The 19,188-nt window shown below is 44.9% G+C and overlaps 1 protein-coding gene across 4 annotated transcripts; it reads right to left on the reverse strand.

Moving 5' to 3' along the window:
- Window positions 1-642: 642 nt before the first annotated feature.
- On the reverse strand, window positions 643-15,788 carry ylpm1 (YLP motif containing 1). 4 transcript variants are annotated; one of them, XR_012929290.1, is made up of 22 exons: window positions 15,006-15,788; window positions 14,334-14,570; window positions 12,899-13,087; window positions 12,166-12,626; window positions 9,040-12,015; window positions 8,530-8,644; window positions 8,207-8,345; window positions 8,030-8,119; window positions 7,773-7,953; window positions 7,651-7,674; window positions 7,366-7,547; window positions 7,068-7,222; window positions 6,847-6,909; window positions 6,641-6,760; window positions 6,353-6,529; window positions 6,180-6,263; window positions 5,798-5,881; window positions 5,622-5,696; window positions 2,655-2,706; window positions 2,083-2,204; window positions 1,646-1,842; window positions 643-952 (listed from the first exon to the last, which is right to left on the reverse strand). XR_012929290.1 is itself a non-coding variant. In XM_076049617.1 (21 exons), the coding sequence occupies exons 1-21, from the start codon at window positions 15,489-15,491 to the stop codon at window positions 1,696-1,698; spliced, it is 6,156 nt and encodes a 2,051-aa protein (XP_075905732.1). In that variant the 5' UTR covers window positions 15,492-15,788; the 3' UTR covers window positions 643-1,695. The 4 variants fall into 4 exon arrangements, 3 of the variants coding, with proteins under 3 accessions (XP_075905732.1, XP_075905731.1, XP_075905733.1); XM_076049617.1 differs by having other exon boundaries at window positions 643-1,842; window positions 14,334-14,567; XM_076049616.1 differs by having other exon boundaries at window positions 643-1,842.
- Window positions 15,789-19,188: the final 3,400 nt, after the last annotated feature.

Here is a 19,188-nt window from a genome sequence, read left to right on the forward strand (position 1 = left end):
TGTTTGGTAGAAATATTTGTGGAGATGCATTTCAGTGCCGTGGAACTTCACTCTGGGTGTCTGAGTGACACATTTGCTCCAATTCATCACTTTGATTATGATCCAACTACGAACAAATTAGTCGCATCATTTTTCATACTTTGCGTCATTGCCCCTGATGTGTTTATGAGTGTGTGCAATTTGTGGGTCTAATTGTGCGCTTTTTTTTTTTAAGCTGTCGCAGGACAGAAGACAAAGAAGATGAAGTAATTTACTGCCGTTGTTCAAGTTCAACATAAGTGTCTCGTGAAAATAAAAGGGATTTATAATGATTGTCCACAGATGTGTCTGGAACCGGTTGAGTTCTTTAACTGTGAAAATATTAGTGGAAAAGTGTGTTACAATTACAACAATCCAAAACGCCAACACACAGTGAAGTGTTTTTCTCCCCGGGCCACAACATGAGTTATTCCTATTTGTTAAGTGAAAAAGCCAATAAACACTGGCTCTAGTTTAGTTAGTCCTCACTTAACCAAACGCAGGGAGCCCCCCCCCGACACAAGACTCACAGCAGGACTTTGTGGATTAAAAGATGCTAAAGATGACTTTAGCATCTTTTAACTTGCACCATTTGCGAGCTAAAAAAACAAAAAACTCACAGTCTCCAATTTGATTATTTCTGAGCCTTTTATTGTCCAGGTCCCAAATTTGCACTGACTGAGAACCAATGCTACAGTACTGCAGTACAGAAAGTTCAAGATGAGTAAAAAACAGCAGGAATTGTCTGTCGACGGGACATCACAAAATGAATAATAATAACAACAATAGCCAAGGGATACATGATAGGCAGACGTCCTCTTTAAAAATGAGCAAAAAACAGACCTAGACTTAAACCACGTCAGTAGGACAACTAATAATGAATTTGACAACTACTGGTGGTGTGAGCCTCGGTCATTCTTCACATTCTGGAGACCTACACAAAGAAGAGGGGGTAAAAAGAAAAACACAAACGCACCAATGATAAGCTGCAACTGGCACAGATGTTTCCAAACAAACAGAGCTTGCAACGCTTTCTCCAATAGGCCCAACGCTAGATTTCCATTGGCTCAAACGGTTTCACTGGATGGGTAATAATGACTGAACGTGATCCAAAGAGGGTTGGGTATTCTGAGCATGCTCTAAAGTCACCCTGCTCCCGGCCGGTGTCATCGAGAGTGACTTGACTTCAATTTGACCAGCAGGTCATAGCAAAGACTGTACAAATGGTACCCATTGCCTCCCCATTGCTTGGCACTCAGTATTAAGGGTTGGAATTGGGAGGTTAGATCACCACTACCTTGGGGGGAGTGACAATCACCGGGACTTCAACTCCAACTCGTCTCTCACGTTTATCTTTAACGAGGCCGCTGAAGCAGCTGTGCGTGGGAAAGCTCTGACCGACATCCTGAGATACTCACGTTATTCCAGTTAAACTTCTATTCAATTGGCTGAAGTAGCTTGTGCTAGCGAGTGGAAGATGAACCTTGTTGAGCATCTTCAAGTGTTTTACACACAAAGAACATTTTTCATCCTATCGGTCAAAGGTCTGAAAGGCCTTTTCTTGTGACAAAACTCTTGCGCCGCCCTAACTAGACGAATCCAATGAGAAAAAAAATACCGTACGTACCCTTTGCTCGAGGTGGGGGGAAACAAAAAGACGGGTCTTCGTGGTTCTTCTTAGAAATACTTGGTGCGGTTGAGAGCTCTTTGGGCCAGCTGGCCGCTCTCGTCCGTTATCCTCTCCCAGTCCGTTTGGCCGACCACAAAGCCGATAGCGCGCTTTCGATCGGCGTCCTTCTGCTCCTCCAGGTCGGCCCAGCGAACCTTAGAGCGGGACAGCGGACAGGACACAGCGTTACCACCGGGTGGGGGGGCTGGGGGAGTGACACCACCCTGCACGTTATCCTGCAAACCGCAATTGTGCTCTGTCGAAATTTTGGAAATATAGCTTTTATTTTGCGAAAAACTGTAATGGAAACAGTTGACAGTGGTGAGCTGCAACATGGCACCGGTCCATGCCGCCGCGCTGCCGTCACGTTGCGTACAAGCGGCGGACGCCTTTACCCTTTTCTTGCCGGGCTGGGACGTGCGTGTGGCGTAATCGTCGGGCAGCTGGAGGTAGTCGTCCAGGCCTGCCACGTCTTCCCGTTTCCTCTTCCCGCTGACTTTCAAACCGTCCAGCTTGTCTGCATGCGGGTAAGAGGTCACACAGTCTAGGTTAGAACTGCCTCCACTTGAAAAGGAAGACACCCCCCCCCCACTGCTAATTTAGCTGTGAAGAACCAAAGGTTTGCAAAAGGCAGAGACGTCGCGCACATCTGTTAAATGAGTGCTGGACTCAAAATGAATCACAAGTAGATCAAGAAAAAAAGAAGAGACTGAGCACTTCTGTTCCCTCTATGTGCATCTATTAAGCACATCCTAATAGCGACGTTTGGAGCGCAATGCTCTCCTTCAGGCTAAACCATCGACGTCTCTGGGGACATATTTCCTTGATCGTGTGACTAAACCAAAGGCTTCAAACTTTACAGTTGCTACTTATGGCTCAACAGGAGATCAACGCCAGTGAAACAAGCCAGGTTTACGAGCTTTTAAGTTAGTATGTGGAAGGACAGTACAGAAAAGGGTCGACCTACCGAGCTTCGCCTCTGATGTGTCCATCTCCCACTTGCTTTTTGGAATGTAGCCCTGAATTACATAAAGAAAGACTGCAATGGTTAAACATGAGGCTGGCACGAGGGAGAGAGGGAGGAGGAGGGAGGGAGAGGGAGTGAGGGGGTGAGAGAGATGAATCGGGAGGCGGCTGCGGAGAGAGCGTCACTGGTTAGAGACATTGAGGACCGCACACCAACAGATGGAGATGCACTACAGCACGGGCATGCAAGGCTAAGACAGCTAGCGTGGTCAAAAAACAAACAAACTCAAATTGACGACTGAGCCGCTGCTGATTGGATGGATTCAATTTCTTTTTATTTTTTGTTTTTGCACTTTGGCAAAATCACCGCTTTGCTCAGTTCAACAAGACTGCAGGTTTGTCCAAGAGGACGCTGCTGTGAAACGCACTGCCGCTGGTTTAGAACCTGGGTATTTCAGACGAGGGTCATTGAACAGGAGACATTTTAACAGAGGTGCTACATACGTTGTATTGTCAGTATTACGTCACTTGATAATAATACTAATAATGACATAAAACACAAGAATATGATATGATCATTTTGTGATCGATCAACATCTCCGATGAGCCGGTTTGTATAGAATCAGAATTGAGGGAGCAGAGCAGATCCAGCTGCTTGTTCATGGTTTGCCTATAAGCAAATATCAGTGTGAAACATCAGCGGCAGCACCAAGAAGGAAAATTATTTTAGAGCTCAATGCGGCGGCGGTAGTTTTGCAACCGGTGGACGGAGAAGAAATCCAACGTTCGCCACCAGCAGAACCTCTTTGCTTTTGATGGGACTGTTGGACACCACAGCACTTTGCAGTTTAAATTAAAAAAAAAAAAAAAGATTTTCAGTGCATAATGAATGTACACATTTAAGCAGGGTGCAACATTTTAGAGCTTTGCCAACAGCTGCATAATATTTAAACCACATTAGTATGAAACAGTGATTTTTTTTTTTTTTTTAAAGCATTGGAGCTTTAACCTTGATGTGCTCAGGTTCACCTTGATGTGAATTTACTTCTCGTTATTGTCGTGTTTGCCAGTTGCAGAGGTTCAACGCAGGGTGAGGTTTTTTTAGTCTCCTTTTGCATGGATTATTTTTTTTCAGCATCACAAAACACATTTCTAAATGTAGAAAAAAAACCTCCCTTTTATAAAAAAAACAAAACAAAAAACAAAAACCAATTTGCTCAGATTTCAGCTTGAAGTGTTGCGGTTTTGAAAGCAACTAATAAAAAAAAAAGAGAGAGAGAAATAAAACAGACGAAAATCCCAGGTGGGGTAAAATGCTGAATTAACAACAAACCAAGCTTTCTGAGCAAAGTGTGAAATAAAGTGATCAGTGCTGATGTTCGTGCCAAGTGAAGATGAAGCTTTGAAATATTTTAGTTGAGAATGATCATTTTCTTTTCATATTGTATTAAAATGTCTTCCGGTTTCATGTGTTAGTGTCTTGTGTGCGTCAAGTCGCAGGCACAGCGTCTACTGTGCATTAAACAACATGGTTGTCTGGGTGCACGCTGGGCTTTTGCCCAGTCTGGCTTCGTGTTATACAGCATTCCGACATTGCAAAGCAGACAAACTGCTGGGAACCTGGAGCCCAGGATTTACCAGCAAGCAGGTTTTGTACTAACAGACCTCAGGGTCTGTTAGCATCAAGAGTGAGTTCATATTATTGACGCTGTGTCTTCTATCACGTATAGAAGACACAGCGTCTCCAGAGATGTTCACTGAGAAAGTACTCAAAACTATTAAAGTGGAAACATGAAACAAAACAATGGGATCAGATGTGAGGTCAGCACAAGCAGGATGACACTGTCGGCAGTCACGCACTGCAACAAGTGCTCCTATGAAACTAATAATAATATTAATAATAAAAAAATATATAATTAAAAAAACAATAATAATTTGACTCTTTGACAAAGACAGAATTTGGTGCTGCAGCTCCTCTGCTGCGAGCGAGAGTTTCAGAGCTTCCAACAGGAAATTCATTTCCTATTGGATAAAAGGTCGAACATAACGGCTTGTTGCACAAAAGGTTTGCGTGTGTTGGTTTCCAGTGAGCGGCCGTGATGACCGCGTTTATTGTTCTCGATTGGAAACGGACAAAAACGAAACCACAATCACACCCGGGTTGGTGTTTCCGTCGAGGGTTTGGTCAATCGGGGTCAAATTGTTCATGAGTTGGAGCGTCGTGAACAAACACACAAGCCTCAACAACACAGACACTACCGAACAACTGCATCCCTTCACATTTTAAATAATCATCAGTTACTTCATGGTTGAGAAACTTTTAAATTGACTGTGGGGAGATTTGTAGCCGTGTCATTGAATAGACGATGTAAATAAAGAGTAGGTTTTTTTTCTTTTCTTTTTCTCTTAAATACCACGGTTCTTTTACATTTTGCCAACACAGGTTTTTTTTTTTTTTTTTTTCAAGGATTGTGAAATATTTTCCTGGACACAATTCAGCATGCAAAATGTAAAAGTGAGTGGAAAGTAATTCAGACTAATTCAGACAGTAATTCAGACTTACAAAAACAGAGGACATTAATCTAAGAAAAGAATGTAAACAACAGAAGAGAGCAGCATGGAACGGAGACAATTTGTCTCATTGTTCTGTTGCGTTTGGGCCAATTAATTTGAATAAAGACACTGATTTATGCAACCACAGTGACTGGTGCTGTTTTCCATCTGGACAATGTGTTTAAGACTCACCTGCTCATCCAAACAAAAGCACACTATTAAACAGACAGAGTCTACAAAGCGCCAGAGGAAGCTACGACTGAAACTGTGTTCTATGAGTAACAAATGGTTGAGCAATATACAGCAACTATACAGGTATATGCAGTGATACGACACTGGATATGACACATCACTACAGATATTGTTATTAGCGTCGATATATGTGGCTATGAAATAAAAAAAATGTTTTTCTTACCAGATCGCCCTCCTCCTCCTCCTCTTCTTTGGCCTCCTTTGGCTCCTCGTCAGGGTTGAAGTCTTCCATCTCAACCTGACAACACACACACACAGGCACACACACACGTGCACACAAGTTGGGTTAGGTCTCATGACAGCGATACTGTGTGAGCTGCTGTATGTCAGACGCCAGACCTCCTCTATAGCAGCGTCCTGGAGCAGGGACCTGACATCCAGGCGCACCATGTGACGCGGCGAAGACTCCCAGTTGCCGGACATCTGCGGATGGAAAAAGGTCCTTTTATGAAGATTATCAACAACTGCTGAACAGCAGCAGATACAAACACTCAACATGTGGAGATAATAATGAGAAAGCAAATAAGTAGAGTTTTTTTCCCCCCCTGCATTTGATCACTTTGCTTATTATGTAACAGAACTGCTATGGATACAGTGCACTTGCTTTGACTTGCCACAAGAGGGCACCACTTGCATATTACTATTTGTGATTTCTCATTCGCTCAACTCTCGTTTCAGTGAAATTATCTGGGAAAAAAAGAAGAGGAAAGAGCTCACAGACCTTCATGATGTCCTTAAGTTTGCGGCTGTGGACGTTTCTCTTTGCACACGTCTGAGTGTCTGCAGTGATTTCAGCCACGTAAACCTTCAAGCCAAACAGAACGACAGGGACTTTAGAGGCGGCCGGTTTGAGAAAACTTTCCTCTGACTCGGTTGTCAAAGTTCCGCACTCACCTCAAAGCCTTTTGTTTTGGCGGCGCTCCAAAAGGGTTCAAAGTGTTTGACCTTGTCGTTGATGGTGTCTAAAATGATGAAGGGGAAGAAACCGTCGTCCAGGGTTTTCTTGAATGTCTTGAGCATGCTGCTTCGGTACGTGTCCTCCATTTCGGGTTCATACTCGTATTCAAGAACCTGTGATGGAGATTTGTTTTGAAACTCTCTTGCATATCTTCACGCTGACTATATTATTGGTGACTTGATAAATAAATGTCCTTTTAAACCCGTCACATCATCAAGACTGACCTTCGTCTTCACCCCTCTGCCTGTATCTGGGTCTTTCTCAACTTTCTCAACCTCCGTCATGAAATAATCGTCCAAACCCAGCACTCTTGGAGGTGCACCACCGCAGTCCACTTCCTTGTCCTAAATCATGTGAATGAAAGGGTGTCCACATTTAAACCTATTGGATGTATTGATTTATTTAAGCTTCTATCACTAAATCCACTCACCCGAATGAGCTTGGCAACGTGGCTTTTTCCACTTCCTGGAAGCCCTCTCATAATGATCACAATCTGTCCAAAACAAACCAGACCAAGACAAGTTTCAGTTCTTAGTTCATCAAACATAGACTGGATCTGTATTGTAAAAGCTGTTGCTATCCTGTGCCTTTAAAAGGAGGCTGATAACATGGAACTCTTAGATTGGGATACATCCAAGTTGGACTTCTTACCCTTTCAGGTCGAGATGATCTGCCGGGTGGTTTTAGAATATCGTCGATATTCTTAATCTCCGGCTTCTTCTCGACTCGCGGAGGTGGCTGTGGTGGAGGGGGGAGGCTTGGAGCAGTCGGAGGCCCTCGGTCTTCAGGGTAACCTCTTCTGTCACCTGTGTAATGATGTCACACAAGATTTGCGTCAGTTACGGACCAGTTCCAGGACGCGAAGACATACAGGCGTCGTCGTTGTCGTCCAAGTGGAGGTAAACCATCTCAGGGTTGTCTTTTCAACAGTGTGGGCACTCCAGCGTACCGTACGGTGAGGCGCTGTGACTGTAACGCTCGGGTCCGCTCCGCTCGTACGGAGGTCTGTCATACGGTGGTCTTCCATAATGATCCTCGCGGTCACGGCTGCCACTCCGGTCCTTCTCTCGTAAGTCCCGCTCCCGCTCCCTCTCCCGGTATGCTGGCCTTGCGTGGGGTGGCAGTGGCCCTCTGCAGCGAGGAGAGGGGAGAATGATCAGGTCCTCCACGCATGGACCAATATTATATTTCACAACACGACACGACGAGGACCAATCACAATGCAACAATGTACCTTTCATCAACCATGGACTGAGTGCTTGAATTGAAAACAGACAAATAAAATAAAAGCATTACACAAGTTCCAAGGCTTTTCCCCAAAGGATGGCGAAAAAGACACGAGAGGCGCCGACGTACCTTTCCTCGCGGTCCCTTGGGGGGAAGCGATCCCTCTCGAAGCGTTCTCGGTCATACTCGTGCGGAGGCTTCTCTCTGTAGAACTCCCGCTCCCGACTGTACTCCCGGCGCTCCAGGTATGGATCCGAGCGCCTTTCATAGTACGGGTCTCTGCTGTAATGGTCTCTGCCACCAAGAGGTTCTGGGAGAAATAACCGTTTTCTTAGTTAAGTGAAGATCCTCCATGATCAACTTCTCCTTGGTCTTGATCAACTCACCCTTTTCATAGGCCCTGTCGTGTGACACTGGGTCAGGCCTTAATACAATTCGCTCGCCATAAGAAATTCGCTCAACGGTGGCTCCGGGCTCTACAACGACGAGTGTTATGTCACCAACTCAAGTTTGAAAAAAAATTTGAATTTAGGGGAAACATATTGTGCATTTGCTGTTTGTACCATGGCCATGTCCATAATCCACTGTTTTTGGCATGACTGTGGATGGAGTAGGAGCAGTTGGCTGGTAGTCCACGCAAACGGGCTTAGCATCCAAAGTTGCAGGCTCAGGACCAGTAGATTGAGCTGCGGCTGTCATACCCTGAGAATGAAAGTTTGGTGTGGCATAAAGATACAGATTTTACATGCAAAAGGAAAGATGCAAATTGCAGTTAATTCAAAATGGAGATGTGAATGTGAAAGTGTTGACGGGTCATTCATCCAACGCATATGACCATGTCAAGGAAACACACCAAAACTGCGTTGGAAAAAAAAAAAGATTGTACCTTCAGAACATTCCTGATGTCTTGCGGTATTTCCAAACCAAGAAGACCAGCAGGAAGGTCCGGTACGCTCTCTGCAGCTTTCTGAGGTTCAGGTGTTTTGGCCACCTTCATTTCCCTGCTCACACAAGATTGGAAGTGAATTTCATATTTGATTTTTTAACGAAATGCATTATAAGGTAGACCTAATTTATGCATATTTGGGACTGCTAAAGAAAAGGGTAAATGTTCCAATTAAGAGTACTATTTCAATAATGAGGGTTATTTTCTTTATTTTTTTTCAAATCTCCAATGGTCAGTTGATAACAAAGACCGTTTTTTTTTTTGCGATATCATATTTATAGATTATATATATTTATCCAATGGTTGCCCATTACTGTTGAAAAAAGGCTACAGCTCAAAGTCGAGTTTACAAATAGGTAAATAGTATAATCGACGTGGACTCTTACAGCTGAGTCAAACATTTGCAAACCAAGCAAGAGATACTAATCAATGAAGATGTTTAAGAAATACCTGATGAGTTTCAGCTCCTGTGCAGCTTTCAAGATGATCTCGTGCTGATGGTGGGAAAGGGCGAGAACACTGGGGCCACTGGATCCATGAGCGGCAGAATCAGGGCTCTCTGGTAATTTTGTGCCATGAGCCGTTGAAGGTGGAGGTCTATCTGAAGGAAGTTCTGCTCTGTGCTCGTCATAGTGACCTCTGTGATCATCGTAGTCAGCAGAGAATCCTCTCTCCGAAGAAGGAAGCCTTGCTCTGTCAAAATTTGGAGGTTGTGGGTAAGGTGACTCATCCCTGTACTCACGAATTCTAAGTTCTCCCTTTCCCCGGCTTTGCTCCTCAAAAGGATGACCCCTTGGTATTTCGTCTTGCCTAGGACCATCCCGGTGGTGGTCTCTCTCAGAAGCAGGTCGTCCCCTTTCCCTTTCAGACTCATAGTAGTTGTCTTGATCTCGATAGTCCTCTGGAGGGTAGTCCTTAGGTGGTCGCCATCGAGGCACTTCTTCCCCATGACCATAGTCTAAAACGTATCCCTCATCGTTTTCTTCATTATGCATCTGATGGGTTGGGCCTGGCCGAAACATGCCTCTTGCCATTCCTCTTCCCATTGGCCTTCTCCTGACTCCAGGATCCATCATTTCATGAGGAGCCATTGGACGTCCTCGGACGTGTGGCCAACCTCTTTCTCCATCAAACTCTTCTTCATAAAACTGGTCTTTCATTGGGTCCGTCATTTCATGGGGTGGTAGTGGAATACGTCGCCTGCCCCTTCCACCTTCAGAATGCATAGCATGACCATAGAACTCCTGCTCAGCATTTTCACCATCAAAGTCATGCCTTACAAACTCATGATCCATTGGTCCATGTGCATGGTGAGGGGGTCGTCCTGGTCCTTGCTGCATGAAACCAGGGTGACCACGTGGGGGATGCCCTCGGCCAGGTGGAAATGGGGGTCTCATGCCTCTACCTGGAGGCAAACCTTCCCAGGTGGGCTCCCCATCCTCTGCATACTCTGCTGACTCAGATTCCTCCCACTGCCTATCCATAGGGTCACCTCGTTCCAAGTAAGGTCCACCACGTCCAAATGGGGGTGGCACTCCTCTTCCCCTTGGTGGACCTCCTCGAACCATGGGCGGCCCTCCTCGTAGCATTTGCGGCCCTCCGCGACCCATAGGCGGACCACCACGACCCATAGGCGGACCACCACGACCCATAGGACCTCCAGGACCCATAGGTGGACCGCCAGGACCCATGTGTGGACCGCCACGACCCATGTGTGGACCGCCGGGACCCATTGGCGGACCTCCAGGTCCCATAGGCGGACCTCCGGGACCCATAGGCGGACCTCCGGGACCCATCGGTGGACCTCCGGGACCCATAGGCGGTCCACCACGACCCATAGGCGGTCCGCCACGACCCATAGGCGGTCCGCCACGACCCATAGGTAGGCCTCTTGCTAATGGGGGACCACCTCTGCTAAAAGGTGGTCCTCCCCTTGCCATAGGAGAGCCGCCTCTTCCCAAAGGAGGTCCACCTCTCATCATTTGTGGTCCTCCTCTACCCATAGCGAAAGGTCCAACTGGCTCTTCGTAATATTCCTCCTCGGCTGGAAAGTAATCTTCCTCCGGCATCCATATTTCCTCTGGCGGAACTTCTGATTCATCTCCACCGTATTCCTCACACGAAGGTTCTTGCCAGTGATATTCCTCTTGTTGTTGTTCTTCCTTTTGTGGCATGTCATATTCTTCCTCAGGTGGCATGTAGTCATATGACATTTCTCCCATTTTCTCATCAGATGTTTCAGTGCTAGGTCCCCTAAATCCTCCATAGCCCATCTGCCCACGCCCTCTTCCGTGCATTTGGATATGTACTGGGGGCTTTCCCCGTCCACTACCAAAGGGGGTCTTTATTAGACCTGGTTGCATTTGGTTTGAAGTGTCTGGCTCCTGTTGGATATCAACAGATTTTGAAACCAGTGGGGGATTGTTGCTTTCCAGTGGTTTAGTTTGATTGAGGGAAACTTGTCCAGCAGTAGGGTTGGTTTTGAAAGAAGAAGAAACGACTTCAGAGGGGTCACTACGCAGAGGCTCTGACTTTTCGCAGTTCTTAGACTCCTTAGCATCAGGTTTCTCAGTACTTGTCTTAGTATTTACCGTTTGAGGAATTGGATCATTTTGGAGAAAAAAACCTTCACACCCAAGCACGTTGTCATCTGTCAGATCCTCAGTTTTGGACTTTGTATCCGACACTGCTTCAGTTGTTTCTTGTTTTGAAAGCTGTTGCTCAGCTGATTCTGTGATTTCAGTAACTCTCGTGGCAGATTCCTCATTAGGTTGTGGACCTTGCAAATGTTTTTGCTGAGGAGGAGCAGGTCGTTCAAAAAAAGCATGGGCACCAGGATGCTTTGTGGGCGGTTCAAATCTGGAGGGGGCATCAAAGTGTTGCCGTGGTTGGTCAAATGTATGAGGGCCATCGAAACGCGGTCTTGGCTGATCAAATCTAGGAGGGCCATCGAAACGCGGCCTTGGCTGATCAAATCTAGGAGGGCCATCGAAACGCGGCCTTGGCTGATCAAATCTAGGAGGGCCATCGAAACGCGGCCTTGGCTGATCAAATCTAGGAGGACCATCAAAGCGCTCCCGTGGTGGCTGAAATCGAGGCGGGCCATCAAATCGCGGCCGGGGCGGCTCAAGTCGAGGTGGGACATCAAAGCGCTGCTGTGGCTTATCACCATCGAAGCGTGGTGGTGGTCGGTCAAATCGTGGAGGACCATCAAAGCGCTGCTGTGCTTGGTTAAATCCTTGTGGAGGGCCATCAAAGGGCTTCTGTGGTGGGTTAAACAAAGGCGAAGAGCTCTCAAAAGCTGGTGGAGGACCATCAAACGATGGTGGACGGCCATCAAACTGTGGATGAGGGCCATTAAATGGTGGTGGAGGGCCATCAAAACGCTGAGATGGTTGGTTTGATCTTGGGGTATTTTCACTGGGACTAACAGAAAAAGGGAAAACAAAAAATATATACTTGAAACACAATATTCCTTTGCTGGACAACAAGCAACATAACAAACAATACAAAATAACAATTTAACTTTATTTATCCTCAATTCAAAAAAATAATAATAAAGACTTCGCAACTGACCGTGGGCCTCTAATATTGAAGCCTGGGAGAGGAACATTGGGTAGCCCCATAGGTCTCTGCCCCACACCTTGCACAGCAGGACCAGCAGGTGGTCCTTGGGCACTAGGACCACGTGCAGCAGGTGAAATTTGCATTTCTGCACTAACTTTGTGCTGCTGCTGTAAATCTTGTCCAGGATACTGGCTAAACTGTCCTGCAACTGCATTAGTGCACTGACTTGAGGAAAGTGGCACCATTGCAGTAAGGGTGGCAACCCTTTCTTGGAGGTGTCCATTTGTAGCGTTCATCTGCTCCTGCCATTGTTTCCACTGACGTTCATAGTCTTGTAGTTGGTCTTTGTGATGATACGACTGGAATTGCTCATGCCACAGCATGAAGGAGTGATTCCACTCTTGGAACAAAGGGACGAATTGCTGCTGTTGCAACTCGTAGTGTCTCAGCTGCATTTCAGGAGTCATCGACTGCAACGTATTGAGGGGAGATTATTTTATCTTCAGTCAACTACTGGTCAGGTAAATGAGAATATAGATTTAAACAAGATTTAAGTGACACACCATTTTATTTATTTTAGATTCAAGCTCTTGTAATTTACAGTCTTATGCTATTTTAGTTTACAAGAAAAAGTATAACCTTTAACTCTATATAAGGGTTATCTTGGCACTTTAAAAAAACAACCAAATAGAAATATCTAAAAAAAAGAAAAAAGAAAAAAAAAAAGAGAATGTTTACCAACCTGCACGTTTGTAGACTGTTGTATGAGTTGTTGGTATTTTTCCAGGATCTGCTGAAGTTTTTCATGCTGCTGCATGAGAGCCTGATATTGAAAGGCTGCTCTCTGCTGCTGGACATGTTGCCATTGTGCTGCTGCAGCCTGCAACTGCTGGAGACGAGCAACCTCCTCTGGGTCTTTAGGGACCTCTTGCTGTAAAAATATTCAAGGCAATAATGGAGCTAAACAATTTGTGCAACTTGCAAAGAGTATTGTTGCATAATTTAGTTTAGCTTTGCACATGAGATAAGGTGCAAGTGAGAGCTTGGACTAATCCTTGTGAATGTTTGCCAATTGACTTGGATGCTTTTTTTTTATAATTCTAAATGAATTAATCACTATTGAACAGGATTAACAACACACTCAAGATATTTTGGGCAAAATATGTTGAAGAGAAATACAAGCTACTGCTTCAAAGTTTAAAAGAACCCACCTTTTAAACTTTGACACAGGTATCCACGTACATTTAATTCCAACATCAACTTTACACGCCATCCGTGAACTAGTTTTTTTTTTTTTTATAACTAAATAATAAATATAGTATGATATATAACCCTTAGAATAAGGAAAACACAAATGCATTCAATTTAAAGGTGACCTATAATTCTACCAGAGTAAAACAAGCATCTTAAACAGAAATACTGAAGAAAACGTCCAGTTATTAGTTTATACCTACTATACAACATGTTAATAATTATGTTAGATTTTGAGTGAGCAAGTTTTTTTTTCCTTTTACTTTATGCACATTTATAAAGAAATCTGCTAAGCCAAATATTTGAACAAATTCTCTTGATAGACGGTTGAAATTCTATATTAAGTTGATGCATAGGTTTAACCATCTTCTTCAATTGTACACATAAGTTAGAGAGGGTGCTTTTGTGTCAGAAATATCCAAAATGGACCGCTGAGGTCAGTGACTGGAGTGCCAAATAGGATTTGCTGTCTTAATCGTGGTAAGCAAAGTTATAAGCAAAGAGTGCTTACAAATATTCCCAAACAAACAATACTAAGAAATTAAAAATAGGAACATGTGAACTTAAGTGTATAACACATAATAAATATACAAACAAAAAACATTACATGTTGGTTTTGTTTTGGCTCATGATAATGTGACAAATTTATTCAATGTCAAAAAATCCTTTCATTTGTCATCCATTCACTTTTCAGACGTGCACTGTGAGCTCCAGCCAGCTCCTTTTTGCAGGTTTTTGAAAATGATTTACTTTAACTCTATCAAAGCAGACTTTAAAGACAACAGCAACGCCACGGAAGAAATTCATGACAGCTCCCCCAACCTTATTTTAATGTACACCATAGACAACATGCAGAAGCAGTAGAAAATTCAGTGCAACGAAATCCAAACCAACTTGTTGAAGACGGGGGTGGGGTGGGGGCTTACCTTTGCATCAGCAGGAGGTGGAGGTGGTGCTGGAGGCTCGTCTTTCGGAGGGGGTGGAGGAGGTAAGCCTTTGGGTGGATCTGACGGAGGAGGAGGAGGAGGAGCAGCAGCGGCTGTCTGATCCAGCATGGGTGGCGGTGGTGGTGCAGAACTGTCTGCGTCTTTATGGTACAGTTTCTCTCTCTCTTGCCGTAGATTATGAAGATGCTGTTTGTACCAAAACTGCTGTTTATCCTGCTTGAAAAAGTTACAATGACAATGGTCAGATCCAGCACACAGAACACAGGAAATTTTCAACATAAATGCTCATTTTACCCCAACTGGTCATAAGCAGATGATGGCCATCTGGAGTCTGGATCTACTCTAGTTTTCCTGGCCACTGTCGCACTTTACTTGTTCTGGAGGCCCAGTTGTTTTTTTCCCTCTGATTGTACAAAGCGCTTTGAGACGTCTTTGGATGTGATTTAGCACTGTTCAAATTAAATTTGATTCACAGGTTGAAATGTAATGTGCAGCGATATCGAAGTTTCATTCTGGACTGTTTGGGTTCTTGCACAGTCTGTGTGATGGAAGTAGTTTGGACCCACTATTTGCACACTCTCATGCATTCAAGACCAACATAAACCACAGAGTACCACTATCAGTTGTTGATGCTTGATCAAGTTCGCCTACCTGCAAAGGAAACTGCTTGTCTTCTGTGGTCGGTGCCTGTCTCTTGCTATCTTCATGGGCGCCGTTCTCTGGAGGTTTCACTGGGGAGGATTCCGGTAGAGGAGGAACCGGTTGACAGTCGAGGGGTTGGGATACAGGCGGAAGCGGCGGCTGCTGGTGACCCGGGGGAGGACCCGGCGCCTTCATGGGCTGGGGTGGCTCCGAGTGCCATGATGTTTCCGAGTACCCACTCGAGTGTCCGGCACTGTACGAGTTCTGGTGGCTGGCGTGGTTCAACACGGACTGGAGCTGCTTCTGGTGCAGCATCTGTAGCTGCTGCAGCTGCTGGAGGTGTTGCTCACGTAGACTGGAGAACATCGAGCCGCCCTGCGAGGCCTCGAACCCGCCGAAGCTCGGTGCCTGGTCGTCGCCGGACGATTTTCGGGGCATGGAGCCTCCATAGTTCTGTGAAGGCTGTCCGCCAAAGTTCCCCCAGGACGGGTACATTCTCTAAAATAGCGCGGCCGTAGGTACGGCCTTTGTGCTCGCATTTATCGATGGAAGCTATAAGCTAAGGCTAACCACAGTCGTCGTTGATCGATAGCCTAGATCACATCTTCAATGTCATACTGATGTAGCAACCGAGCGATACGTATTGTAAACAGTGTGCGTCTGCAAAAACGCTGCTACTGACGTGAAATGAGAACGTCAGATCTGTGAAAAATGTCGAGAGTCACTGTCATTCTATGTGCGGCGTAAATAGTTGAGTGCCATGCTAACTGCGCCCATTGGCGACGGCGGAAATTACGTTCGGTCTCTTCCGGTGCCGGTCACGCGCCAGGTTCCTGTGCCCTTTTTCTTTGTGTGCAAATGAATTTTAGTATCATATGAAAATATTACGTCTGCTATCGCCACCACGAGAGCAAAACAACAGAATGAATACATAGCAAATAATGAGGTTGTTATTCAAGGTTTTTGTTTACCCGATTCAATTATGTGGCCTCAGTAGTACCTAATCTGTGCCACAAGAGGGAGACATTGACAATGACATTGATAAACCAACGGCACCCATCATTTTCAAAAGGAAAACTAAAAACAGACTAATGATCGCATGATTAAAAAATGTGACTTGTGAATAAAAATAATAATTGTGTAATAACAACAAAAAAAGTTTATTTTTGGAAAAATCTTTATTCCCAGAAATAAATTCATAACTCATCGGCATGTGTCAGAATACTTATTAAAATGTAATAAAACAGTTTAAAGGACCTACATTTATGTGTGATCACTCTAATCGCGAAGCGTCCCGTCTGCAACAATCAAAATGTTAATAATAAAAAAAAAGTACCCAGGATTGGTTCACACAGCATGTGGTGGTGGCACCAGTAAACTCTAACTCTTTGAGTTGACATGTTTTGGTGTTCAGATGGTGGCTCGGGAGAACCAGCAGTTTGGAGCTAAGAGACCAGTGACTTTAGGTTGCCCTTGAGGTCCGATACACATAAGAGTATTTTTTTCCTTAAGATCACCAGTAAATCTGTATTAATTTTGACCAGAACCACTTAAAAAGAATCGTTAAAGCGGATTAATCAAGGCCGTCCTGTTTAATGTCTCCCGTTAATTAGTTTGTCAGCAGTGTTTTAATATCGCCTAATGACTTCATATTTCACTGATGACATTAAAGGGGTGTTAAAAGAGGGGAAATGGCCCATTCAGGATTCAGTTCTTTCGCTTTAAAACGCCCTCGATGAATAAGACAAGGTCGCGAAAGCCGAGCCTTTAGGGAGAGATACATTATCAGGGGAAGGGCCTGGGAGAAATCCCATAGAGGAAGCTCTCTCCCCTCTAAAACAGCATGACGGGCACAATGTGATACAGTTCCTCCTAAGAACAATACACTGTGCAGGGAATTCATGATGCGGCTTAAGGCAGCCACTGTGGATAGGATGGCAGGATAACCCCGCCGTGTACAATAACAGCGACGCTGGGGGCTAATGCCGCCGTCATCCCAGATAGAATTAAACTGATTATTATTATGTGCTGCGTTCGTGACTAGTGAACACAATTTAAGGTGACATTTTGTCAACAGGACCACAATTTCACTCTCCGAGTGTTTTCTAGATGCCAGAGTGAACTTTCCTCCTTCACTGATTTCACTATTTGTCCTCTTTTAAACTCATCGAAGGTCCAAAAAAAAAAAAAAAGCTTCAGTTTGAGCAGGTAGCTACAACTCACTGTTTCTTTTCTTGAAATCTGTAAACAGGGACTAAAAGTGTCATTTCCGAGACCGAGAGAGTTTGCCCCATGGAATCTGGGTGAATAACAAAGATGCTACAATAGAAAATAACGTAGGTGCTTCAAAAGTAAGTGTCTTTTTTTTTTTTTAAGTCATTTTTAATGGCATTAGAATCCCCCCCCCCCACACTTTTTCAGTCCTCCTCAGCACTTTCTAAACCTCTCTGAACAAGAACAAAGAAATCAGAAATCGTAAAACCTGTGGCTGGCAGTATTGAGGACACTGCATTTTCTCTGTGATGAAAATCCTATGTTAAACAAAATGCTCAATGGAGGCTAATGGATCCCGAACAAGTCCATGCGCTGCTTCCAAAATGCTTTGTTTGACAAATCAATTTTCCCATAACCCGGTGAGGAGAAAAGTGATGCGGATTGATCGCCCCCCTGACTTTGTTTCCAGAATATTGTTTGATGGCTGGATAGATTAATTGGTATGACATTTGAAAGCCTTCTCCTGACTGTCAGCACCCGGGCCTCTGCACGCCAATCGAACGGCGGTCTAATTGTCCCCCCCCCCCCCCCACCATAATACCTCACTTCACAAATTAGAGACGGCGCCTCTGTAAACCATTCCCAATGTTAAGGCTCAAACAGCATCGCGCTGCTCAATCAGATGGCAGTTTGAAAGGGGTGTTGGTGGTGGTGGTGGGGGGGGGGGGGTGTTGGTGGTGATGCTGTGCTGATAAGATAGAGCGCATTAGAGGGCATCACCCAGAGTGCTGCGCCAGCACATCGCAGCCCCCTCGGCCAAGTGCACCTGGAACATACGAATGACAGGCGCGGCTGCTGCCGCTCCAGAGTAAACACGCAGGCCGCCGCCGTGCCCGTGCACAGTTCACGCTGTTTTCATCCAAATGAGGGTTAGAGGAAGAGCTCGGGGGGGGGGGGGGGAGTGCATTTCAACGAGGACCTTGAAGGAGACGCATGTGTCGCTGAATGTGTTTCTGTAAAGTGCAGTCGTTTACAGAAAGCGAGACCTCTTTTTAAAAAACAACAACAACAACAACAACAACCACAAAAAAGCAGATTTATAGAATTATTAAACAAATTTTTACAATCTAAGAAAAATGAAACCCATGAATGTTGAACACAAGGCCCATAATAATAATAATAACAACAATAATGATGATAATAATAAAAAAGAACTGTGTTCAATTGAGAGCAGAGCCAAACTATATTTACTGTACAATGAAACAACTCTGTGCAACCCTCTTTCATGCGCCTCATCATGGAAATTTTACTTCACTTTGCATTGACGTCCAAGGTCAAAAAATATTACGAAAGAAATAGAACATTTTAATGATTTTTGGATCACCGTGGTGAAATACATATGCCTATAGTGAATAGTGTATATTGTGTATCTTCTTTTGTGCTGTCAAAATTAATAATGTCAATAAACATCATTGCACTATGCAAACACAACACTTTTCCCAGCCTCGGGGTGAAGACATGTCTGTCTTATCTCACCAGATGTGATAATCACAGCTAAAGTCCATGACTGAGTTACTGTGCAGAGAATTCTTTAACAAGCAGGTTCTGTTCATCATTGTTATTAAGGAATTCAGAAGCATTAAAACACTGGGAAAGGAAAGTGGGCAAAAGGTTTCAGTCGTCAGGAATTCCCCACAATCCAAACGATTCTCTGCGTGCCATCGGAAGGAGATCCTGGGAAACATCCCAGAATAAACAAGACAATGAGCTGCGCCGCACCGACATCGGGACATCGCTCAGCCCAATCAAACGGGACTCTGCACCCGCGCGGCATCCGTCCCCCGCAATTCATCACCATTTGTTGATCGTTCACAATGACTAATTGCCCGACCTGCCTTCAATTCTGCGGGCCGGGGCGGCCCGCTCGCAGCAACGCCGCTGCGTGCGGGCCGCCCCCTTTTCACCGGCCGCGCCTCCC

Source organism: Nelusetta ayraudi, unplaced genomic scaffold (assembly GCF_046127955.1).
Source record: "Nelusetta ayraudi isolate G7.1 ecotype Tasmania unplaced genomic scaffold, CSIRO-AGI_Nayr_v1 ptg000118l, whole genome shotgun sequence".
NCBI classification, from domain to species: Eukaryota; Metazoa; Chordata; class Actinopteri; order Tetraodontiformes; family Monacanthidae; genus Nelusetta; species Nelusetta ayraudi.